This window comes from Sceloporus undulatus, chromosome 4 (genome assembly GCF_019175285.1).
Source record: "Sceloporus undulatus isolate JIND9_A2432 ecotype Alabama chromosome 4, SceUnd_v1.1, whole genome shotgun sequence".
NCBI lineage: Eukaryota > Metazoa > Chordata > Lepidosauria > Squamata > Phrynosomatidae > Sceloporus > Sceloporus undulatus.
Window position 1 is genome coordinate 131,963,734 of NC_056525.1, and position 26,767 is coordinate 131,990,500.

General features: G+C 41.1%; 2 protein-coding genes across 3 annotated transcripts in view; one reads left to right on the forward strand and one right to left on the reverse strand.

Moving 5' to 3' along the window:
* LOC121929230 (4-trimethylaminobutyraldehyde dehydrogenase-like) overlaps window positions 1-26,767 on the forward strand; it is a 215,704-nt gene that overhangs the window by 122,837 nt on the left and 66,100 nt on the right. The gene's annotated exons all lie outside the window — the stretch shown is intronic.
* Window positions 19,177-26,767, reverse strand: part of FAM78B (family with sequence similarity 78 member B) — a 29,543-nt gene continuing 21,952 nt past the window's right edge. The window contains exons 2-3 of one of the 2 annotated variants that reach the window (XR_006103633.1): window positions 21,221-26,056; window positions 19,177-21,183 (exon numbers count right to left, since the gene is read on the reverse strand). Coding sequence is in view for 1 of the 2 variants with exons in the window: in XM_042464581.1 (XP_042320515.1) it covers window positions 25,534-26,056 (523 nt within the window). In the remaining variant the exon portion in view is untranslated. Of the gene's footprint in view, window positions 26,057-26,767 lie in introns of both variants that reach the window. The other variant, XM_042464581.1, reaches the window with a different exon arrangement.

A 26,767-nucleotide genomic window follows, 5' to 3' on the forward strand; every position in this document is an offset into this window, starting at 1 on the left:
GAAAATATTCCTCTATTCTTGTTTTTTACATTGCCCCCATCTCATTCTTATAACTAGTTTTTGTTATTTTTGCTAACAGTCCATGTATATATTTCTTTAACCTTTCTCACATTCTCGTACTTTCCTTGCTTTACAGTATAGAAATTGAGTTTAAATAATACCTTCTATCTAATTCTTGAATTATTTAGCCAGTTTATGGAGACATCGACCATCTGTTCCTACAATAGTCTATCAATGGTTTCCACATTTCTTCATTGAATTCATCATACTTCCCATCCTCCCGTAACCACATCAGTAATTTGTCCATCTCTATTGAATCTAATGCCTTCAATAACCATTCATCAATGTCTATTACTCCGGGTTTTTTCCAGTTCTTTGCTATAACAATCCTCGCTGTTGTTAATAAGTACAATAACAACTTTTTATATTTCTTTTGTTCTTCCCCCTCTAACATATTCAACAAGATTATTTCTGGTTCCAGTCTTATATTAATTTGATATATTTCCTCTATTATCTTCTGCATTTTCCTCCCCAAAATCTTTATTTGTGGACATGTCCACCACATATGATAATATGACCCATAATGGCTATTACATCTCCAGCATGCTTCTGATTTATTTTTCGACATCTTTGCTAGTCTCGAAGGGAGGAGGTGCCACCTATGTAGCATTTTCATAACATTTTCCTTTCGGTCAGCACAGCACATAAAATTCAAGTCTTTTCCCCAAGCCCTTTCCCATCTATCTAATTGTATATTTCGACCTATATTTTTTGCCCATTCTATCATGCACCCTTTGATTGTTTCTTCCTCTAATTCTAATTTTAAACACATTTTATATAATTTTGAGATAAGCCCTCTATTTCCCTTTTCTATTATTTCGTCCAATTCTGTCTTTTCCATCGTTATGCCTTCCTGTTTCATATCTTTCCTAAATCTTGCGACCAATTGTGCATACTTGAACCAGCTCAATCTTAAGTTTTCTTTTTCTAGCTCTTCTCTACTTTTTCTATTTTCAATAGAGCCTTATATTTGAGCCACTCTTTCCCCTCCAGCTTTCCTCTTTTCATAAAAGCCTCATGTGGGGATACCCAAGGTGGTAATTTTCTATAAAGTTTATCTTTGTACTTCTTCCAAATTCTAAATAATGATCTACGAATCAGAATCATAAAATCATAGATTAATAGAGTTGGAAGAGACCACAAGGGCCATCCAGTCCAACCCCCTGCCATGCAGGAAATCCAAATCAAAGCATCCCCGACAGATGGCCATCCAGCCTCCGTTTGAAGACCTCCAATGGTCGGTGAAGTCTTTGTTTTGCTCCAATTTATCATATCACATGATAAATTGTACTGCTGTTTCTAATTTTGTTTAATGCTATTGACAGATGGATTACCACATTCTAAAAAAAAATAGTACATTATTTGCAATCAATTATTTGTGTGTTAGCTCTTAAGACAAGGTATGCTAAAGTGGGGCACCAAAGTTTGCATCCTATTAGTGATGCAGACAGGGATTAAGTTGGGCTACACATGCAGAGTCAATTTTTTGGGATAATTTTCACCAGCCATATCCAGATGATGGCAGCTTAAGTGGCGCTACACACATGAAACCATCAAACACATTTCACATTAAAGCACACAGAGCTGTGTGCAATTGTGCATTGGTTCTATGCATTAACTTTGCACATTGTGCCTGGCAATTGCACAACACGTTGCCAGCCATGTGCTTTGACCATTGATCCATAGACCTTGTGCTACTTTGGTATTCAATATAGGGGCTGCATGACATAACTCAGTTGGCAGGTTTTACTGCACTGCAACATAGGAACTCAACCTCAGTCTGTTGGGGAGCTCCTGAAATGAAGTGGTATGTCAGCACCTCATCATATTCAGTTTAAGCATTTTGTATAGCTATGACAGTATAGAGATAAATGAATTGTAAAGCACCTTTGTAAACATTCTTAATAGAGACAAGAATTTACTGTGAATATTGCTTCAGGAGGAGAAAGTGTCTGTCTTTCAACTAACTCAAGGGTGTGTATGCGTGTTGACACTATCCCTTTCCACTTTTCCTTATTACTGCTGGCTTTACTTCTCAGGGCCATCATTTCCACTTCCACTGTCAACCTAACAATGCCATTGGAGATACAGGATCTCAGTCAATATGTGTAAGGTCACTCCTGTCCACAAGCTTTTTAACACTCCCAAAACAATGCAAAGCTTTAGAGAAAGAGGGCCTATTCTTGTCCAGGATTGAGAAGAGTCCAAGGGTGGAGATCATCTGAGGGCTGAATTCAGTTCCAGCGAAGGTCATGGAGACAACAATCCAGTGGTGCGAGGGACCAGATACAAAGTGCTGAACCAAAAAATAACGGCGTATTTCACTTTACAGAACTTGTTAACAGTAACTAACCTCAGGAGTAGTCCTTTGGCATTTTAGTATTGGGGCAAACTGCTGTTTTTCTATATACTTAATAAATTTTTCTTCAGTAAACATGTTGATCTGGAAGAGACCTAAAGCCAACTGGCACATAATATTGAGTCCTCAGGTAGAGAGGTTGATTTTAAAAGAAAAGTTACACATAGAGAAAATCAGCAATTGAGTTAATAAATCTTGGCAACATGCCATTCAGGCTTGATGTTTTGTTGACTTTTAGTGTGATAAGCACTAGAATGTAATTTCTTTTCACCCCATCAGAATTGATAGAGTAATTTCAAGCATGGGTATTTTTTTCCTCTGAATTTTGCAAACAAGTAACAATTTCATTTAGTTTCTCAGGAGTGTTTCTATTCTTTTTCATTTTATTTAACACATCACCAGCCTCCCTGGTTGGGTTCTTTATTCTGAAGTATCTGAAGAAATGTTCCTATTGGTTTTATATGTTCTTCTGATGCTTTTTTTATTTCCTGCAGGACCAAATGGGATGTGATAACGACAACGACAATGTTCATGTCAGTGGTAGGGATGGGATAAATGTCAAGCAAAAGTTCACTGATGATCTAATTTCTCCACTGCTTCACTTATTCTTTACCACTCCTGCATTCAAATGCAAAGCTGGATTTTTTTCTTCTCCACTCTGAAAATATATAGTGTTTTCTTCACATTTTTAAACGTCTACTTATTTTTGTATGTGCATTTTCTTAGTAAGCATATCTTTGTGTACATGTATCAATGTTTCTGCACTTTTAAAAAAAGTATAATCCCCTCCATGCATATTTTATTAAAAAAATCTTTTGGCTGAAAATTGTACTTGCGGCTGTGCACCTATAAGAAGTGCAATTCTTAAATTCTGCAGTAAAATGCAAACCCAGATTTCCTCCCTAGTTAATAAAGTTTCCCTCAGGTGGATCTTATTTCAGATTACCTCTCAATCAATGAACTCTGTATTTGAGAGTTCCTGCATGGCAGGGGGTTAGACTGGATGGGCCTTGTGGTCTATTCCAACTTTACGATTCTATTATTCTAAGGCACTTTTCCCACTCTGCGCTATGAATACAGATGGTAAGGGCTAAAATAAACTCCTCCCAAATCCGTTCCTTGGAGTTAGGCCCAGTACAGACTGGTGCTATGTGCCAGCCTGGGGCCAATTTTAGAGCTCGGGAGAGTGGAGCACCGGCGCCATCACGGCTCGCCCACATCCACATGAGGAGGGGCCATGATGATATACATGCAGTGCAGTGTCCAAACAGCACCGTGCCGCACGTACATTATCGGTGTGCATGAGGGTGGCAATGGTGCCCCGTATGCAGCACAAAAAGAACCCGCTGGGAACGGGTTCTTTTTAGGGCTCCCAGAGGCTGCGCAATTTGGTTGGTGTGGCCTCTGTTGGGGGCAGAAAGGGGCAGCTTCTTACTGCCCCTTTCTACCTGTCTATAGAGCCCCACAGATTCAATTTTTCTCCAAGATATAAGGTCCCATGCACTTAAGATTTCTAGGTGTTGTATCCTTAAAACTTGAGGAAGCTTGGTGAACTCAGCTGTAATACTCCAGAATGTGAATCCCTTTGGCAACTGACTTCATAGTTATAGACAGATAAATGCAGACTTTCCCTCCCAGACACACCTGCAAAAAAAAATCCAGTGTTAAAAGGCTGTATTTCAATTTTTAAAAATGCATTTGATTTCTGAATGACTGTATCATCATACATGAGCCTACCCAAGCATTAAGATCTTCTAGGGAGGGCTTTCTCTTGCCTCAACCTTCTTCATAGAAATGTCTGGAAAGGACCCAGGTGAGAGTCTTCTCAGAGGCTATTCCCAGGCTATTTTGGTCTCCTCCTTGCTCTCCTTTTATCAGCAGGCCAAGATTTTTCTATTTAAATAAGCCTTCAGTTTTTAACTGGTTGGGATAGTGCAATGGGGAGGTTTTAATGTACTTTTCATTGTTTTCCAACGATTTTTAAGTGGCTTGTACTTAATGCTTTTTAACATGTATTGTATTGCTTTGTACTGTGACATGTGTCACATAGCTTGTACAGTGTGAACCGCTTTGATCAGGAGGAAAAGCGGTATACAAATAAAAGTTTTATTATTTATTATTATTATATTTGTATATCACAATTTTTTAGCAGTAAAGTTTTAATGTAGGGTGTGAGCTGCTTTAGGTCCCTTATAGGGGAGAAAGCAAGATATAAATTAAATAAATAGTAAATTTTAAACCATAATAATAATAATAATAATAATAATAATAATAACGTATTTATATATATCCCACCTCTCCCTACGGATCGAGGTGGGAGAACAACACGAGTATAAAATTATAATTAGTTAAAATACATTCTCAAAATAAAAAGAAAAATTTAAAACACATCAAAAACCTATACATGTGCAATATCAATATCTGATTCCCCATACATGTTCTGAGTGGAGTGTCGTCTTAAAGCTGTTATAGCAGGTCTGGGGGATAGGTTCGCTGGAAGCTAGTGAAAGAGCAAGAAGTGACCCATAAGGGTGACCTGGGGCCTGAACAGACAGGCCAAAATAAAGCTGCTTCAGGTCACTTAGGAGGTGCTGCACCAAAGCTGCACTCCAGTCCTTAGGACTGGAATGTGGCTTTGGTACAGTCTCCGGCCTCTTAGGACGCATGCATCATTTAAACAGCATACCTCCAAAGTGACCCAAAGTAGATTTATTTTGGCCTGTCTGTTCAGGCCCATATATTTTTGCTTCCTGGATTCAGTTGACTGGCAGTGTATTCAGCTCAGTAATCCCATGAGCATGTTGTCTAGCTTCTTTGCAAGCCCAGCTAAGAAAGAGTGGGATGAATAAGGCTTTCTTACCCCACCTCCTGGAATTCAGCATGACCATTTCTATATCTTCTCTAGGTTCCCCTCTACGGGTCACTTCTTGTTCCCTCTCTAGCTAACTTTTATGGCTTAATCTTTGCAGGCAAAGATTTTAAGCAAATGGTGTGGCTCTTCCTGATTTCACTCTACACACACACACACACACACACACTTCTTACATGTTTTTTAAAAATTTATTTTTAAAAAATCCGAAAATTGCTTATAGTAGGAATGGCATTGTCTGCTTTGGTCATTAGGTAAGGCCTGTGATCATTTGTATGAATGCTCTTTTAGTGGAAGGACGGGATGCAAGACTGGTATTGGGGGGAGTGTGAAGGGAAGAGTAAGAGGCTGGAAACAGCCTGGAAGTGTATTTTTGGCAAGACACAACACTTGCCATCTGGTTAACAATATTCTTCTGTAGGTCACAACAACAGGAGTGGATTATGCTATACTGTGTGGCCTATAATGACCTTAATGGATTTATAATGATCTGCTGAACTTCAGTAACCTTACAGATTCTCTTCATCTCACAGCTCAAGGATTCAGTTTTTTTCTTCTCAAGTGGTCTTGTTGTGCATTCATTGTGTTATTTCAATATATGAGTGATGATTTATTTTGCTGCATCTGTAAATGTTTAGTTTTGTTTCTTCAGATTATGATTCTCTTAAAATGATGTTAGATTGTTGTGTTAAATGAAAATTGAACTCAGAGAGTTGATAGTAGTATTTCAGATTACACTTACTGCGTCTGTGTGTGTGTTGCCCTTTCCCCTTACTATTTGTGCCAAACTTCCATTCTCCAAATTAAGTGCTGTATAACTTGTGTTGTTTAACTCCCTTCACCCTGCTTATTGACCATGCATAACAGCAACTCTTTGCATTAGTTGGTGCCTTACCTGATCTGGTCTTCTGTTAGTGTTTCACGTAACTGTGAGATATTACAGAGGGGCATGATTCTCTTGAGTCTCCTTCTCAACTAGTCTCCCCTCTTTTGGGGGTAAAGTTTCATCCTTTGAAGTAAAATGTCATTGCATTGTACCTTTTGAAGTTTTCCAGATGTATTCTTCATGAGACTGAATGTCAAGAAAAATGTGGGGTGGCAACAGGGAGGGAGAAAGAAAAGAAAAGCTAACATGATGCTCAAGTGACAAAGTCTGATTTTACTTGCCATCTAAAAATGGAGTGTAGGAGGAGATTTCAGACTTAATTCACTACTGGGACAATGGAACAACTAATGGCTGACTGCTTTTAATCTCATCTATCTATCTATCTATCTATCTATCTATCTATCTATCTATCTATCTATCTATAATCATATCCTCCATAATACCTAATACCTGACATTTATATAAAAAGGACAATTAATTTTTAGGTGATGTACTTGCTAAAAAAAACCAACCCACAAATCTTTGCTAGTTCCCTGCTTAAAGCAGTTTTTGGATGCCTTTTCTGGTCACCTTAACTGAATATTCACGATGCACCCCAAAAAGAATAGGAAGCTACCAATCCCTCAAAAAGGTCCAGGGTCAACCTGTGACAAAGTAACCCTGATATTATGTGGAGGCTGACAGCCTAGGTTTGCAAAGGAGGGCTTCTATTGTAGCCTGGAAAGGTACAGGAGAAGTTCTGGCCATGGCTGGTGTTTAGGCCACATCAAAGACAAGCTGCAAGCTGGACATCTGTGTGTGATTTTTATCTCCAGCTTGATTCCCATTAGTATCCCTTCCTGATACCATCTGTAAAATAACAGATCTTACACAAGGGAGAACCACAGCAATGAATGAGCCCACCAAGAATGCTTCTTTGATTTCCTCAAAACTACAGAGGCATGGAAATAATTGTTTTAAAATTTTGAGGGGAAAAAAGTTCCAAACTTTAAAAATTGGGTTGGCTCAGCCTTGGGGCCTTCATGTGACTCATAGGCCTGTTACAGACTGCCAAAATAAAGCTGCTTTGGGTCTCTTTGGAGGTATGCTGTTTAAATGATACATGGGCCCTAAGAGTCCGGAGGTCACGCCAAAGCCACACTCCATTCCTGAGCACTGGAGTGCAGCTTTGGTGCAGCTTCTGGATTCTTAGGATGCATGCATCATTTAAATAACATACCTTCAAAGAGACCCGAAGCAGCTTTATTTTGGCAGTCTGTAACAGGCCATAGGCTTCATTTTCCACACCACCATACAAAGGTGATGCTGGCCTGAAAGTATGAGTAACTCCGTTCCTAAAAATATTTTTCTTTAAGCAAGTCACTCTGACATTCTACAGTCTCTCTCTTTCTCTGTGTGTGTGTGTGCGCGCGCGCGTGTATGAGAAGGTAAGTAACAAGCAGAACTGAAAACTATAACATAATGTTTTCAGTTCTGCCTTTTTCAGTTGCCAAAGATAAAACTGAATTCCATACAAGGTGGCAGGTTAAAATACTCAATTTCTAGCATTCTTTGTGGAAGATGATTCAAAAAGGATGTTGAGAAACTGGAGCGTATCCAAAGGAGGGCGACTAAAATGGTGAAGGGTCTGGAAACCATGCCCTATGAGGAATGCCTTAAGGAGCTGGGGATGTTTCACCTGGAAAAGAGAAAGTTAAGCGGTGATATGATAGCCATTTAAATATTTGAAGGGATGTCATATTGAGAAAGGAGCAAGCTTCTTTTCTGCTTTTCCAGAGAATAGGACCCAGAACAATGGATGCAAGCTCCTGGAAGAGATTCCACCTCAACATTAGGAGGAACCTCCTGACAGTAAGGGCTGTTTGACAGTGGAACACACTCCCTCAGAGTCTCCTTCTTTGGAGGTCTTTAAACAGAGGCTGGATGGCCCTCAGTTGGGGATGCTTTGATTTAGATTTCCTGCATGGCAGGGGGTTGGACTGGATGGCCCTTGCGGTCACTTCCAACTCTATGATTCTATGATATTATCCTCTAAGCTGAGGCCATATGGTATTTGGGTCTTAACTCTATAAATCCAAAATTTGTTCCTTGTGTTCAAAATGTCCGAAGGAGTTTCAAAGGATTCTCCAACAGCAGCATCCCAAAAACCAAAGATGCAGGGCACACAGAAGGGAGGATGGGCATGGTTATGTGAGTTCAAGATCATTCAAAGAACTACAATTACAGTTATGCAAACTGTCTTCCTCCTTCACGGTCTCTGTGATTCACACATTGGGAGAGTAGCAAACTACCCACTAAAGGTGGTGAGAGTGTCATGTCAAAGACAAGAAAACATAATGGGTTCAAACAGATTTATTGAAACACAAACAACAATGTCAGTACTAGGCAACTGTGTTCTTACCTAGTCAACAACAGAGATGTTAACTCCATTTCAAACGTGAGCAGAAGACTGCTCTCCCAAGGGCAGCATTAGGTAAATAACTGCAGCTCAGAAGATGCCATAGGCTCAAAGGTTTTCCTGGAAAATTGAGCAAACACAAGCTCAAACACCATCCAGGAGCCGCTCCTGACACCTGAGAGTGAAGATTCTGATACAGGATCCTGAAAATAGGAAGGACACCCACTGAACTGGAAATGAAAGGGGGTGGCTATGAGGTAGTATTTCAGCAACAACAAGGAAAGGCCTGAATCCAAGAGGAACTCTAGAACATGTTGAACTGAAGCTTGGAATGGAGAGAGCTCTCTGGGTGATAGAAACAACATGAATTTAGAAAGGACCTAGAAAGGAAATGCTGTGATCACTGAAAGTTAATGTGGGTTTCTCAAAAACAAGTCAGACTAATGTTACCTAAATTGCAAGAGGTCCCAAAAGGGTATTCAATGGAAGGACATGCTCAGAATTAAAAATGACTTTAACTGATTAGAGACCTGGGTCAGCACTAAAATTTCAGCAGGGAGAATCAGTGTGCATTACAGGTTTGCAATGTGGTCCCTAGTGCCTTTTCCTTTCCTGAACCCTGCTTGCACATCTGGAATTTATTTCTCCATGCATGATTGGAGTGTATGCTGCAGAATTTCGAGTTTAATTTTGCTTGCATGGGAGATTAATACTATGGTCCTACAGGGAGAAGCAGGATACAAATAAATATTGTTGTTGCTGCTGTTGAAGTCTTTTGTATCTCATTTCTTGTGGACTGGGATATATATTGATCATTTGCGGTCTATTGGCCACTGTTTTGTTTTCCACATTTGTTGGCATATTTTAGTTAACACTAAAGTTGCTTCTGTCTTTGTGCACTGTAGCAGTTCATTTAGGATTTCAGTTGGGATAGCATGCTGATCCTTATGAAATATCCCATTTCACAAGAAAGGAGATACAATAGATACAAAAGACTGCAGCATCTATTGTTAATAAACTTCAAATATCTTGCTAAAACCATCATCAAACCTCCAGTTATAACTCTCCTCATCTGCCAAATCTACAGATTGCTCATAAATGCTGCCCAGAAAAGACCAGTCAGCAATCCAGGATCATACCTGTGTGATTCAAAGCATTGCATCACCTGTACATACCTCAAGCAGACTGTCACTTTTAGGAGTAGATCCTGGCAAAGCCTACCATATTACAATATATCTGCCAGTCCTGCAATCTAATTTATGTGATTGAATGTGGACATACAGATTGTCATCCACAGTATGTGGGTAAACCATCCACAGACCTGCATATACGTTTCAGAAATAATAAGTCTGCAATCCTGACCAAGATGATGTAGCAACCGGCGGCCACACATTTCAGTTCAGAACATCAAAGCCTATTTGATTTGTCTGGTACTGAGCCGTCTTAAGACACTTTAGACAAAAGGGGGGATTTCATGATTTTTAGACTCAATACTGCAATACCACATTACCTCAATTTAGAATATCATAGAATAAGAGAACAATAGAATTATAGAACTGGAAGACACTACAAGGATCATTCAGTACAATCCTCTGCCATGCAGGAATACAAAATTAAAGTACTCCTTACAGATGGCCATCCAACTTCTCTTTACAAATCGCCACAAAAGAAGACTCCACCACACTCTGAGGGACCATATTCTACTGTCAATTAGCTCTTACCATCAGGAAGTTCTTTCTAACGTTGAGGTGGAATGTCTTTTCCGCTCTGGTCAGGCCCCACCTGGAATATTGTGTCCAGTTCTGGGCACCACAATTTTAAAAGGATGTTGAGAAACTGGAGCGTGTCCAAAGGAGGGCGAAAGGTCTGGAAACCATGCCTATGAGGATCAGCTTAGGGAGTTGTGTATGTTTAGCCTGAGGAAGATCAGGTTAAGAGGTGACATGATAGCCATGTTTAAATATTTGAAGGGGTGTCATATTGACAATGGATCAAGCTTGTTTTCTGCTCCAGAGACTAGGACACCAAGCAATGGAATCATAGAGTTGGAAGAGACTGCAAGGGCCATCCAGTCCACCCTCTGCCATGCAGGAAATCTAAATCAAAGCATCCCCGACAGATGGCCATCCTCTAAGGAGGGAGACTCCACTACACTCCAAGGGAGTGTGTTCCACTGTCAAATAGCCCTCACTGTCAGGAAGTTCCTCCTAATGTTGAGGTAGAATCTCTTTTCCAGCAGTTTGCACCCATTGCTCCGGGTCCTAGTCTCTGGAGCAGCAGAAAACAAGCTTGCTCCCTCCTCAATATGACATCCCTTCAAATATTTAAACAGGGCTATTATATCACCCCTTAACCTTCTCTTCTCCAGGCTAAACATCCCCTGCTCCCTAAGTCATTCCTCATAGGACATGGTTTCCAGACCCTTCACCATTTGGTCATTCTCCTCATTCCAGCTTGTCAATATCCTTCTTGAACTGTGATGCCCAGAAATGGACACAGTATTCCAGGTGAGGTCTGACCAAAGCAGAATAAAGTGGCACTATTACTTCATTCAGTCTAAACACTATACTCCTATTGATGCAGCCTAGTATGGCACTGGCTTTTTTAGCTGCTGCATCACACTGTTGACTCATGTTTAGCTTGTGATCTACTAAGACTCCTAGATCCCTCTTACACTATTGTTGTCAAGACAAATATTCCTGAACCTATATCTATGCATTTCATTTTTTTTGTAGTACCTTACATTTCTCCCTGTTGAAATTCATTTTGTTAATTTTGGTCCAGATCTCCAAATCTATTAAGGTCATTTTGAATTCTGATCCTGTCTTCTTGGGGAATCGGCTGCTGCTTCTAATTTACTGTCATCTGCAGGTTTGATAAGCATGCTCTCTATTTCATCATCCAAGGCATTGATAAAGATGTTGAATAGCACTGGGCCCAAGAGAGAACTCTGTGGCTCCCCAAAAGTCATATCTCTCCAGGATGAAAAGGATCCATTGGTGAGCAACCTTTGGGTTCAGTCTGTCAACCAGTTAAAAACCCACCTAGAAGTAGCATTTTCTAACCCACATTTTACTAGCATTTCCCCAAGAATATCATGGGGGGCTTTGACAAATGCCTTACTGAAATCAAGATACACTACAACCATAGCATTCCCTTCATCTACCAAGCTTGTTAATCTTTCAGAAAAAGAGGGATTAGTCTGGCATGACTTGTTTATGAGAAACCCACATTGACTTTAAATGATCATGGCATTCCTTTCAAAGTGCTTACAGACTGTATGTTTCATGTTCTTCTCTAGAATGTTTCCTGCTATTGATGTCAGGCTGACTGGGAGCTAAATGTTTGGGTCCTCTTCCCCCATTCACTCTTTTTGAAGATTGGGGCAACATTTCTCCTCCTCCAATCTGCTGGACCTCTCCAGTTCTCTGAGAATCCTCAAAGATTATTGCCAGTAGTTCTCAGATTACTTCTGCCACTTCTTTTAATATCCTTGGATGTAGTTCATCTGGTCCTAGAGATTTGAATTCATTCATACTGGCCAGGCATTCCTGACCTACCTCTTTACCTATTCTGTGCTGCATTTCCCCTAGTGCTCCATTTTCCCCAGGCTGAGCTCTAGTTTCCTTTTTGGAGATGACCCGAGACAAAGAAGGTGTTGAGTAGTGCTGCCTTTTCTCTGTCTGCTGTTAGCATTTGTCCAGCTTCTCCATGCAGTGGCCCTACCACTTCCAATAAAATGCTGGAAACAAGAGTGTTCTAAACTGGACGTAGCTCAGTCCTAGCTGTAGCAACAGGAGCAGGTTGAAGTTGAAATGTTTTGCCTATGCTATACATTTTTCAGTTCTCTGTGTTAATCACTTCCGTGTGTGTGTGTGTGTGTGTGTGTGTGTGTGTGTGTGCATGCACATCCTTCTGGGATCCAGGATAAACGGAAGAAATGCTGTTGGTTTGCTTTTTTCATCCTTTCTCTCTGTGTGAAAGTGTTGAGCAGGCTGCATAATAATGATTCTGCAACAATGTGGAATCAACCCCGTATTTTCCTTTTATGGGAATTTTATGCCACTACACAGAATTTGTTAGAATTTGTTGCCCATTCAGATCATTTGTGGCCTCCAAAGGCAGCATTTCTGTTGCAGGAATTTCTGCTTCTGAACTTTTCTGAGAGCTTTCTGTGCTCTCCTGAAGTGTATCTGCTTCCCAGGAGCCCTGGGGGACGAGGAGGCAGTGCTGGGGAAGTAAGTGGCTTCAGTTCACGGTTGGCTCCCTTCCCTGGAGCTGATCATCCCCTTCTTCCCCCAAATGAAATGAAAGGAATAGTGTTGCCTCTTCTCACTTGCCTCTCTGACTCTCTTGCTGACAGTGAGGGCTGAGTGCCTCTATAAACCAATCTGTACTTCAAATAGATTAAAATGTATAAATAATATTTATCTGTGGAGGTATGCCCTTGGAGCTAGGAGGTGAAATAAAGGTGCACATAAGTCTCAGATGGACCAAAAGGGCTGCCAACAGGCCAATCCAGGGGCAGGGTTTGCACATGGTGCATGCCTCTGGATCATGCAGAGGCCACGCTGGCGCTGCCTGACACCCAGCCGCAAAAGGAATAGCTCCTTTTCACAGCCAATTCAGGTCCATAGCATCTGGATGTGGTGGTCCCGTGGCGATTGCCCCATCTGCTTCACCCCAAGAGAACCAAACAGAGTGCTTGATCCTTCATGAGAGACAGTATATGGTTTAGTTTAGTTAGTTTTTCTGTAGTTGGCTAATGTGGAGACCTCACATACAGATTTTTGTTCAATAAAGTGTAGTCAGCTTGAGACTTGTATACACCATTTATGTAATTTTTCATTGCATAATCTTGGCTTGGTGTTCAGGTCAAGCAATGGGGGCCAGTGTTTATGAAGGTACCACATCATCATATGTCTAAAAGAAAGCTAAAGCTCAAATCCGCAGCATAATAGGTTGTTTAATGCTGTTACTATCAAAGAAGTCATTGCAATACCAACCTGAAGGAAAAGCAATGTTTAGCCTCATTGCTTAGACTCCACCACCTTTGTATTTTCCAATTATCATTCAGATTGGAATGTGTACATGAAATCTCAACTCATTCAGATCAACCTGAACATGGCCTTTCCTACTTTTCACCACACTTTTGTGAAGGCAGGTACCCTCTGTTTCCAGTGTCAGTTTTTTCTGTACAACGGTTTAGCCAGAATAGATATGCAGTTAAATACTATTAATCTTCCAGATAGCCTTCTTGATCATCAGCAGAGCTATTACGGAGATGACACATTTTGGGAGAATCAGAAACACAGTATTTCATATCAATCCTTCCCCCTTTATCCATGCTTCTCAAAGCTATCTGATGTGGAGAACTGACCATTTTCCCCCCTAATGTTTAAGGGACTTGATGCCATATTTGCATCCATTTACCATAGCAGTTTCTTTTCTGGAAGTATGGTGCAGACCAGGAACCAATGGCCCAGACTGGCACCAGTCCAGGAACCACCACTTTGCATAGCAGTGTTCTAAATAGCGCAGACTTTGCTCTTGGGATCAGCATAAGGTTGTGTGGTTGTGTGAATATCAGAGCCATTCCCCTGATCATGCCTGTGCATGATTGATGATAGGGCACACAAAACATCTCCCATTATGCTGCACCACTCTGGCATGAATGTGCTTTTTTAGTCTTTTAAAAAAAGGTTATGGGGGCTGCATAACTGCAGGTGTACTGACTCCTTTTGCAGCCATTTAATTAATTTAATTTCCTTCACCTTGTTATTGTTGCTAAAGACTGAATGTTTCCCCAATTCAGCATTTACACGCATTTACCCTTAAAATCAAATCACTGCAAAAACAATGATCTGAAACTTGTAGCTCTGCCTCCATTAAGTGTAAATTGAACATAGTATTTTAGTGCCTTTGATTTGCAACTTGAGGAGAGACTGTTGCAAGGAATCAAATGGGGATGTCAAACTGAGTTAATCAAAGGTTTTCCATTAGTAAATCAGAGAAACATTGTAAAGTGTCTCTAATTTGATTCATTTTAATGCTAGCTGCACCAAGAATCTCAAGTGGAAACTCTTCTTTCTTTCTCAAATGGTATTGTCAGATGTCTCACAAACTTTAAATTTAAACTTATCCCATCCCACATAAATAAAGGAAGCGGTCTTCTGTTAACAATACATCATGTATTTAACAATTTCTTCAAATCCCAGAGAAATGGAATGCAACATTGATTGAGCCTTTGTAAAATCCAGTGTCAAAGAGCAATGTTCCTCTACACCCTTCCTCCCACCTTCAACTAATGTCAATGTTGTTTTTTAAGGCACTCTGCAAAGAACAGCTTTCCTTTTCCAGTCTTTTCCAAATGAGAGAATACCTGGGTTTTTAAAATTTCCAAAATGATTTCCACAAGCTCCTACTTCTATCAATGTCTCTGGAAACTGATAACTTCTGTAACAATAGTGAAAGGAATAATACCACAAAGGGAAAAGGAGAAAATGGGGGATGTGGGGGTTTCTAGAAGGTCTAGCTTAAAGTTGGAAAGAAAGAGACTCATGAACTGACGAGAACAGATTTAAGTCTCCCCACCTGCTCCTTTCCCCAGCTTAGTGCAACTTCTGTGCAGAGCTGCTAATCATGGTGCAAAGAAAGAATTAAAAACAAGGTGGAAGCTTAAGATAATAAGCAGCATGTGCGAGAAAGCCATCTTTCATGCCCTAAATTTAGTGGTTTGTTTCAATGCCAACACTAAGCATCCACTACAAGGACTACAGAGATAAGGCGATTGTTCAGTGGGTGAAAAGTTCAATTAAAATAAATAGATCAATAAACAAAGTTGGTGTATGAAATGTTGTCTTATAGTTTAAAATGATGGATGTTACAGTCCAGAGTACATGTTTCCCTGATGCAGAATGTTAACATGAACACAAGTACAATTTAGAAGGGCTGCTCCCTTTCAGCAAATACAGACTACAGCTCTTCCGCAAAAGAGGGGAAGGAATTCTTCTGCTGGAATACAATCACACAGCTCTATGGATCAATGAGTAACCACAGAGATACTGCTTCTACTCCTGACAGACTATAACCATGGTGGTGAACCTATGGCACATGTGCCCTCTCTGGCATGTGAAGCTATTTCTGAGGGGACACAGAAACAGTTGAAGGCATGGGAGCGCAGAAGTAACCACCGCCTTCCCATACCTTTAACTGTCTCAAGGGAAGTCCCACCCTCCACTCCAGCATCGGGTGACACCCAGTGCAGGAACGTCATTGAATTGGGCACTCAGTCTCTAAAAGATTCACAATCACTGCTCTATAGCATGGATACTAAGCACCTGGTCTCAAAACCAATGTCCATCGAAATCTATCTACAGAGGAAGAGCCTGTCCCTGCTCTGTCTGTCACCAGTCAGCCTGGCTTGCTGCAACTAGAAATATTTGACTTGGATCCACATACAACAATTTCCACCACAGGCTAGGACATGGTATGCAGAGGCACAATTGTGAAGATGGGCATGTGCTAAAGGGAACCAAGATGCTGGAGGAGCTTTAAATCCAGTTTCACAGGCAGAGAAAATATCTGGAATCCCATTCTGTGTAATCTCATCTCCCCTGCCTCATTCTTCCCTGAGAAAAGCTGCCAAATACTTTTGTGGATTACATGTGTGGTTTGCCTAATAACTTCATAGACATTCAGTAAGCAGAACTATTTCAGAAGAGTAAGGCTGGAAAGGCCTAGAAAATTCAACTCCCTGTCCCAATGTGGGATCTAATTTATAGTAGCCTCTTGTGGATTACCTTGTTGAATCCAAACTACAACAAGCCACAAATTGAAAGTGGAAATCCCAGAGGTTATGCCAAGACAGAAACAGCAAGAAGAAAGGAAGAAGGCAGAAAGTGCCAGAGCCATAAATTCCTTAGTTGTTATGTCAGCTTCCAAAACAAAAACAAAAACAGCAAAAGAAGGAATTTCTGTTGTGCCAAAATTTATTCCTGGCTGAGGCACACAAAACTCATTGGGCTGAGTAAAATGGACGCTCTTTCACAGCCACAGTTTTAAGGTAGGTGGTAGAAAGTGACTTTATAATACAAATCAAAGACAAAGATTCACTGTATCCAAATTAAAGCTTATACTGGTTATTTTATGTTTATATGGATTTCTAACCCATACACAACGTGTATGCCCAATATGAGACTATTCAGCTGCTTCCTCTTTTGCAGCAATCACCAACTCCTTATCTTTTGCTGCTTCTAAAAGTTATTCAAGGCTAAAAGCCATCAAGACTGCAAAATTTACACTTAAAATTGATTTTATTACACAGGGAATCCCATTGGCTGTGGGATGAAGCAAGTCTTCTTTCCTTACAAGTAATCTTGGTGTCTACACAGCTGAGAAAGATTACTGGAAGAAGAAAAATTAAACTCCAAAGATTGCCTACAGTTTACACTAGTTGATGTTAAGCCTGTAAAAGGTACTGATGCCAGCAGCCAAAGATTTGGCTAGTTACTTCAAATCCATATGTGAATTTCAGCTCTCTTGACCAATGTCTTCTAGCTTCTCTTCCCAGAAGCACCCCTCTTGAGGTGCTCAAATCATCTGAGGAAAAGATGGGAATTAACAAGACCCACAAGCCTGCCTTCTGAGTTCTACCACCTTTAGCCAAACCATGCCCTCATGAACCTTTCTAAAACAGAAACTAAGTGGAATGACCCAAAAGGGTAATGCATCAATGGGCAATTTTGATGTTTCTTTATGTTGCTCTTTTGCCCAATACCCTGATCCCTGACAAAAAATGATTGAAAATGTAATTTCATGCCCCATTGAGCCTGTTTTCAAAACAGTCATTGACTATACAGTAACTTATGTTTTTAAGGCTTTAAAAAAACCCTAAAATAGATACATGGTCCATTCACCAAAACAAAACAAAACAAAAAACCTTGCAAACCATGCCCACCAGAGGCTTTGGGGCATGATTTACCATAGAGGAGTGTTACAATTTGTTCTCAGTATTAGGGTGTCCTTGGAATATCTGAGAGCTACACTGGGATCACTGAAGGGTACATGTAATGCACAGGCTTCTCTTTGCTCATCCTTTGCTAATTCTTTGCTAAAGAACTTGCCTCCTCATCCTCTTGAACAGTTGGTTCCCAAAGCCCCTTTCTCCCACAACTTTCCAGGAAGTGTCTGACAGCCATGTCAAAGATCAGAATAGCTCAAATTGTCTTTTCACTAGCTAATACTCCTATGAAACAACATTGCTAATCACTGCCAAATACTTCATCAGTACCATCAAACTGCATATTGTATCATACGTTGCTTTATTATCTATTTAATACCAAGAAAAAAGAGAACCTCACTTCACGCAGATTGAAGTATTAGAATAGCCTCCTGGGATGCCCTGGGACAGATGATCAGTTTTGATGGGGTCCTCCACTGACAGGCCAACTAGCTAGTGCACTAGTGCAGCCCTATTCAAAAACAGGTTCCCTCATGAAATACACCACACTCAGGCATAGACTTTCTAAAGTGACTTGTATTTTAAGAACAAATCATATTCTATAATGATCCCTGAAATGTACTTTGAACACATTGAGTTCATTTTTGGGCTCACCCTGAGCAATGATCTCTTCTTCTACATCTTAGGCTGGGCTTGGAAATACAATACTACTCTCTCATACCAAGTAGAAAGCCTGTGTAATACATGGAATATTCTTAATGTCCACTCCAGTTTAAACTCCCCTGAGCAATGAAGTCCTCATACACACACACACATACAGTCAAAGCATCAAGATGAACACATAGCCATAATCATGATTTATCACTTCTGGATATCATTACTAGTGAAGCCAAACATTGTAGTTATCCACTATCAGGCTCTCCTCCCTTTGGGAAAGCCACTATTGCATTTTCCAGCACAACAAGAATGAACAACCCAGTGGTGAACATGGATGGTTTGGCATTAGTGCTTAAATGCACTAGACTAACCAGCCTCCAGTCCTCCCATGTCTAACCAGTCTTTTAACAAGATTCTCCATCTCAGGCATCAATGTCAATAATGCATAACAGATGAAACTTTAAAAACCAGGGAAACCAAGAGACTTAAAATTATATAAGGTGTTGGTTATCACCTATAAAGCCCTAAATGGCTTGGGCCCAGGATTCCTAAAGGACCGCCTCTCCCCATACAATCCGCCTCGCACCCTCAGAACGTCTGGGCAGCAATTGCTGAAGGTGCCTGGGGCCAAGCTTGCTTCTACGTCTAGAAGGGCCTTTTCTATAGCTGCCCCAGCCCTTTGGAACACGCTGCCCACTGAGCTCCGCTCATCTACCACCCTGGCCCAATTTAGGAAGGATCTTAAGACCTTCCTATTTAAGCAGGCATTCCCCGATTAAGATCCTGTGGGCCTCCCCTCCTCTTCCGTGGCCATGAGGATGGGCGATGGGGCTTTTATTCCTGCTTTTAGTTTTATTGTATTGTGTTTGATGTTTACTGTTTTTAACTGTATTTGTGTGCATTCGTTGCACTTTTGTAAGCCGCCCTGATCTTTCTGGAAGGGCGGGATAAAAATAAAGATTTTATTATATTATTTATTATACATAAAAATGATTCTGGATGGTTGTACACCTCCATCCAATTCAGTTTTTCTAAAATGCATCAAATGGGACTATTAGCTTTCATTCACAATATTCTAATACTCACATCAAGGAGTTGTACATGTGTTGTACAGTAGGTGTATGTGTGGGATCATACTGGAATTCAAAACTGGCTCCTTTCCCCCTGCTTTTCTACAACACCATCCAATTGTTTTTATCCACAGTTATTCATTTTCAATGAGCTGCTAAAATATTGCTCCATTTTTCCTTAAAAGAAAAGAAATATGGGAAGCTTCCTCATGGTCTCTTAGACATTGTCTTAACAATTTTTGTGGTGCTGCATGTTCTCAGAAATAGTCTGTGCTAGTCTACCAGAGCTTTACAACTCCTACATTATTTGTTTTCTGAGGTAATGGAGAACAGCAATTAATCCTAGCCATGGGCAACCAAAGGCACAGGTCACTGAAATCTGGAACTAGACAGGAAGACTTTGGTCTCAGTACCAAAGCTCAGAATATTTCAAGTGTAAACAGAAATCCGTCAAACTAATATGACCTAAATGAAGCTGAGCTTGACACAGTTTAACACGTTTTTAGAAGACATAGAACTGTAATGTTCCATACTGACCCAATTCCATCTCTGTTTCTTCCAAGCATCCATGAATTCATGGCTGAGACCACTGATCAGAGAAACTGTAGTGAGGTGGGAGAAGGGAAGGGAAGGGTTGAGCGGGTGGAGTTGGAGGGCGAAGGGCAGCAGGACCCGGGAGGAGCGGAGCAGATGGAGGGGAGAAGCAAAAGGGATATTTAAGGAGAGAGGGCCAGGTGTATCGGGGAGGAGGAGAACGCGGAAGAGTTGGATGGGCAGAGGCGGTCGCGAGAGGGCAAGAAAGAATATTACGGAGCCCAGGTTGGGTAGGATGCCCGGTAACCTTGGAGGGAAGACACAGTTTACTGCGGGTGGATCCCCACGCATCTGTAACTCTACCGGATGCCCGACGGGAGGGCGACTTCCGCTATCCACGGGAAGAGGAGTGGAGAAGGGAGAACCCCCAGCCATTAGAAGGAGAGTGGTGAGACCCAAAAGGAGAGTGTTGGGAGCAGCGACCGGGACCCCCGCTAAGAGAAAAGGCCGACTGGGAGTCCAGAGAAAAGAGGGCGAACTCAAGTGAATTGCGAGTGAAGAGCGAAGACACCGACTTGGCCTCCAACCCAGGGGTGTAATTCAGTCAGTCTGATTAGTGGGCAAGGGTGACGTAACCCAAACCAGAGTTGTGTTAGTGTTTGTTTAACATTCTTCAGTAAAGGTTTCACAGCATCCTTCGGTGTCTTGCGTGGTGTTTGGGAATCGAAACTAACTTACAGCATGTGTAGCGGTACACCATGTCTCAGGGAGGAAATGCCCCACCCACAGAGACATACTATGAAATTCCACCAGGTAAAACTACAACATATATCCTCTCCAATCCCCCTAAAACCCACTTTCTATCAGTTGCAGACTCCTTTACCAGCTAGGGAAGAGCACAACAGAGAGGTACCCTTCAGCACGACCTGGGGAACTTCCAGAGGTCCTAGAAGATGCTATCATTGCTGTGTATTTCCAGCTATAGGATATAATAGCATGCTTCTCTCTCTCTCTCTCTCTCTCTCATGTCCACACACACATGCTCTCCACCACCCAGTAAGTGGCTATGTTGGGAGATCTGCATCAGGTATAAGGTGGGTTTTGATGGGAGAGCTTGGTCATTGTGCAAGATCAGTAGAGAATTCTAACCTCCACAATGAACCAAATGACTCACTAGCAAAATGTTAGCCAAAGTGTATTATGCAAAAACATCAGTACAGCAAAATTCAATGCATTGTGCGCAGGACAGTATTAATATGTTTTAGAATAAGGTGTTTATCCTCAAACTCACTCTGACTTTGATGCTGTAGTTGAGACAGGTCCAGTGAATGTAATCTTTGTGCTTGCTTGATACCTTTCAATTTGTGCCTGAGGATGTGGACAAGATCCTTGCAGAGGTGAAGAGCCACCACATGTATATTGGACCTTTGTTGTTCTTGGCTTTTGAAAGCAGCTAGAGAGACTGGCCAAGTGGGTAAGGGGAGTGGTGAATGCCTCACTGCAATAAAGGAGGTTTCCATCTTGCCTAAAAGAGGCTGTGGTGAGGCTGCTACTAAAAAAGGCCTCCCTGGACCCCACCATTCTTGGTAATTATTGGCCAGTCTCTAACATCCCACTTTTAGGCAAGGTTCTGGAGTGTACAGCAGCCTTCCAGCTCCAGAGATTTCTAGATGAGATGGATTATCTAGTTTCATTTCAATGTGGCTTCAGGCCTGCTTATGGGATGGAGACAGCTTTGGTCAACTTGGTGGATGACCCCTATACAGGGAACTGTTCCTGCTGGTTCTGTGACTTTCAGTATCATTGACCACAGTATTCTTCTAGGCCAGCTCTCTGAGATGGGGGCTGGGGGCACTATTATGCATTGGTTCCGGTCTTTCTTGGAGGGGCAAACTCAGAAGATGATGCTGGGGGCTCCTGTTCAATGCCCTGGCTGTTGACCTGCAGGATCCCTCAGAGTTGTTTTGTCCCCCATGCTGTTTAACATTTACATGAACCCACTGGGAGAGGTCATCATGAGTTCTGGGGTATGATGTAACCAGTATGCTGATGACACCCAACTCTATCTCTTCTCTGCATCCGATTCCAAATCTTGGTACTGAACCAATGTCTGTTGCCAGTAATGGATTGGATGAGAGCAAACAAATAGAAACTTAATCCAGACAAGACAGCGGTGCTCTTGATCAGTTGAAAGTCAGATCAGAGAATAGGAACTCCACCTGTGCTACATGGGTTACGCTCCCTGGAAATCTCAGGCTCACACGTTAGGTGTCCTTCTGGATTCACCTTGCACAATGAGCCTCAATGCCCAGGTTTCAGCAGTGGACAGCTATGCCTATTCCTTGAGATATTAGATCTGGCTATGGAGGCATGTGCTTTGATTACATCCCATTTAGTCTACTGTAACACACTCTATGCGGGGATGCCTTTGGAAGCTGTCCACAAACTTGAGTGGGTCCAAAATGCTGCAGCGAGACTGCTGACCAGGGTCAATTATAGGGACTATATAACCCCTTTGTTAAAACAGCTTCACTGGCTACCAGTTTGTTTCCAGGCACAATTCAAAGTGCTGGTCATGACCTACAAAGCTCTATATGGCTTACGTCCAGACTGAGAGACCACATCTCCCCATACAAACCAGCTAGGCCCCTAAGATCTTCAGGAAAAGGCTTTCTCTCAGTCCTGCCACCATCACAGGCTCGCCTGATGAAGACACAAGATGCAGCCTTCTCAGTGGCTGCTCCCAATCTCTGGAACTCCCTTCCATAGTAGACTAGGCTGGCTCCCTCTCTGTTCTCCTTTCACTGGTAGGCAAAGGACATTTTGTATAAGCAGGCTTTTAATATGTAAGCAGGGGAGTTTCTTATTGGGGTGTTTTATTTATCTTTTAAACCTTGTGTATATGTTGTAAACTATTTATACTGTTTTATATGGTAATTTTAATTATTTTAAATTATTTTAAAATTTTAATTGTCTCCGTCTTGGAGCTGCCTTGAGTCCCACTCTAGGAGAAAAGTGGCATACAAATCAATCAATCAAACAAACTAACAAACCACTTATAGAAATTCAGCTGTGTTGAATAAACTTCTAGAGGGAAATTTATACAAAGCTAACGTTAGTCTACTTAATATCAATCAACATACCACTTATTATATTGTAGGAAAAGGAATGATGTAATATAGCTCTTTGAAATTTGCTACAACAAGGATGTCACACAAAGCCTGTACTCTGTGTGGCAGTAAATTTCACAGCAGATGGCACAGTGGTATATTTCATTCCCTTAATAACTGTATGGCAGATTCATCATGTAATTTCAGTAGTGTTTGCCCTACCATATGTCCTTGAAGGCCCATGGCTTAGTAACAGCATCTGCATAGCAGCTTTTTCAAGTTCAAAACCTCACATAAAATGTTTTAGTAATCTCCCAAAGGAACTGGCCATAAGTAATATGCCTGCCTGTGCATGGATGCTCAACAGTCCTAGAATACTTGGACAGTGTGAAATCAAGAGCTCCATGGAACAACAAGTATGTGGTCTCATAGATAAGAGGGATAATTAAAAACACTACAAAGAAGCAAAATGATGACAACAATCCATGGCAACAATGGAAACATGTTGTGAAGCTAATCTGAAAACAGAGAAGTTCAGTATCAAGATCAAGCCCAAAACCAGTGAAGCACTTTCAGCTTCTTGCCCTGACAGGCAAAAAGCAATTCCAAAGACTGTGATGCGATTTTACTAAGGTTACAAAGAATTCCTCCTTCTCCCGCAAAGATTCCAGTCATACAAAGTAGAGCTTCAGTTGCCTAAATAGCTCATGGTGAAGATCTATAACCTAAAGACATGTCAACAGACTGATATTAGTGTATCATATACACATGGATAAAGAGAACAATCAATTCACTGAAAAATGCATCATTTTCTTTGGAAGGGCAAATCTCTGCTTACCCAAGAATGACTATCTCCAGTGTTACTGGCTGACTGCTTATACACTTCGTGTGAAAATATGTTAGTACTGTATACCACACAGTTTGGACTAGTATGAATTCTGGATGTAGCAGTTCCTGAAAATGTTGAAGCACACCGTGAACCTCTTTTAACTGTCCCTATCTGCATACCCACACAACAGCTACTAGCCAAAGTACTATGACCCATACATTATTTTTCAACTCAAAAAATCAGCAGTCTTTCTCATTTTCTTCCCAGTTTTCTACATCTCCTTTGTTCACAATACCATTAATGCTGCAATAACACTGTGGGTGGATCAAAAAGCTAAGCATAAAGCTCTACCATCAACTGTACTAATTTCTGCACTACCTCTTCTGAAGTTCCCATAGTAGGTGTTGCTTCAAAGTCAACGACAGTAAAGCACACTTCTGGGTATTTTATGGGTTTTGAGTTCTCTCACTCTCTCCATAATAATCAGAGATGCTTATGAAGATGTCAGAGAAGGTGGCATTATCTTCCAGTGTCCATTACACAGAGTAAAATGATCTATTCCTCCTCAAATAGAGAGAGATGAAAATTTACCCTTCAAAGTTATTTTTGAGATGGGAAGCTTTGCTTACAAAACTTTCCCTTTATGCTTGGGATATTCAGAAATTAACCTGAGGGTATTATCTAGCCTTGCAAGATTTTCTTTAGTGTTGACTCTCCATGCAATAGTACAATAGGTTTGCTTCATTAGTATTTTTTTCTCCCTCTGAGTGTCCCCCCTCCTCACAATCTACAAGCAACGATGTAATAAAAAGTGGAGTAGAGACATGCTGGGTTCTTAACATTCTCTACTGATCACATTTTAAGGGCAGTTTTTTCCTCCTGTTTTTCAACACTGTCAGTGATCATCATCATCTTTTCATATCAAACACAATCAATTACTCCTTTCCCTTTGCTGGACAAATATGCTGTCTGCAGACCATATTTTGTTCCTTGACAAAAATAGAATAGGGAATGTTGTGTGGAAAAAATAGTGTTTTTTAAACACTAGGGTGATGCTAGTAGATTTACCTTGGATTTTCCCCAGAACATGGAAAACTATGGCAAAACTCCTACACTTACAACTACTTGAAACATACTGAGAAACATGCAAAAGATCTTAACCCCTTTAGTCCAAATAAATTAATCTTTGAAAGGTATTACTGGTAGTTCGGGTTGTGCTTTAGTTCAGCACCGTGGACAGTTCCATGCGGACACAGCTTTTCTTTCTACAAGTGTGAAGCTAAACAGACAGCACTATTGTTCCTGCTTCATAAACATTCTTTTCACTCCAATGAGCAGGGCAATAAATCTGATTATCAATAAAAATGCATAGGTATAATGTTGTGGTAATATGCCATCCCTTCCTGTCCTATTCCCCAGAAGTAGGCAATATACTGGAAGTCCATGAATGTCTGGTAAGAATGACCTCCATAACTACATCTAATTGGCTAGGAAGCAGCATTAGCCACAGGCACTGGAAATAATATTCATGATCACCATATTTCACTGAAGATAAGAAAGCCACTTTCTCCATGAGAAAACCTTTGAGGTGAGAAAAAGCTTCATTTCTTCTTCCAACATCCCCAGACCTAGCTATTTCACTGTGACACAGCACTGGCCCCATCCATGTAATACTGTCTTGAAGAAGCCCTCTTCCCACTTGCAGCTGCAAAAGGCAGGTGAACTTGAGAGGTCTTCTTTGGCTCAGATTTTACACCAGTGGTTGCAAAAACTCTCACTTGTACAGTCAAAAATGTCCTCTACTTGGGTGGTATCACTACCAAAGGCATGCCTCTCTTGGGCCTCCACATGAGGACCTGGGCATCATTGGCGTTAGGTTTCACTAGTGCATTTGGTGGGATAGGTTCCATTCTGCTCAGAATTTTGGGCTGTTCCTGTTGAGTCCTTCCCACCAACCGGGCTCGCTTGCCCAAAAGCTGCATGGGATCAACTTCAATGTCCACTCGCATCCTCCATTTTATAGTCTGCAAGATAATTTTTTCCTTTGTGGTCATATTCATGGCTACAAGCCATGTGGTAAAGCTTTGGTCCCGTTTAATCCTAGTTAGTAGTGGCACATTGCTGTCACTCACAGGGACAGCCCATGTTACACTAGGGTAGAAATTGTCATTCATACTGACTGAGAACCTGGAAACCTTATTAGTGGGGCCTATCAAAGTCACTGTTTCTGTGGTGTTTCCATACCAGGGGTAGCTCACTCCATCAGAGTCACTGATGGCTTTCACACGTCCTTCCCTTAAGTCTGGAAGTTCCCAGCTTGACCTAGAAGAGTAAAGCAGAAAAACAAATGAGAAAAGCCATAAAAATTACTAAGCAATTTCACAAACAGAATTATCAACTGCCATTTTTCATATAGAGTTCTGAACAGGTAAAAAGTAGCAGTAACAGCAAGCATATGCAGAAGGAAGTGGAGGAGAAAGAGGAAGTGGAAACAGTAGCAACAGAATATAACAGGAAAAATGTTTTTCTGAAAGTGGCATTTATGTTTCATGCTGGGTCTAAAGGTGGTTCCCCAGACCTCAAAAGTCTGAAGACTGCTAATGTAAATGGCAAAGATAATTGAAGCAAGAAGCTTTACAACATGCTATCAGCAGACAACGAGCTAAGCAAATCTATTTGAGTAGCTTGTGTTTTTTGTATACAACCAATATTACAACACTGTCAGTTTTGCAACCATCCCACAAGGAGACAGACCGATGGCACTGTACACCTTCAAGAATGGTAGCACATTAAACTCACTTTCAGAGACTCCATTCAGGTTTGGATCCTTTTTTATTATCTACATTCTTTCCCAACATCCTCTTACACTCCATTGCGAACAACAAATCCAAATGGTTGTGGAAAAAAACATGAACAATTGGCTGGAAATAGGTAATCTTGCCCTCATATGGGAAAATTAGGTTCCTCAGGTCAGGGAGCAGATTTACCATTCATCCCACCCATGGCTCCAAGAGTTCCCTTTAACCATTTCCA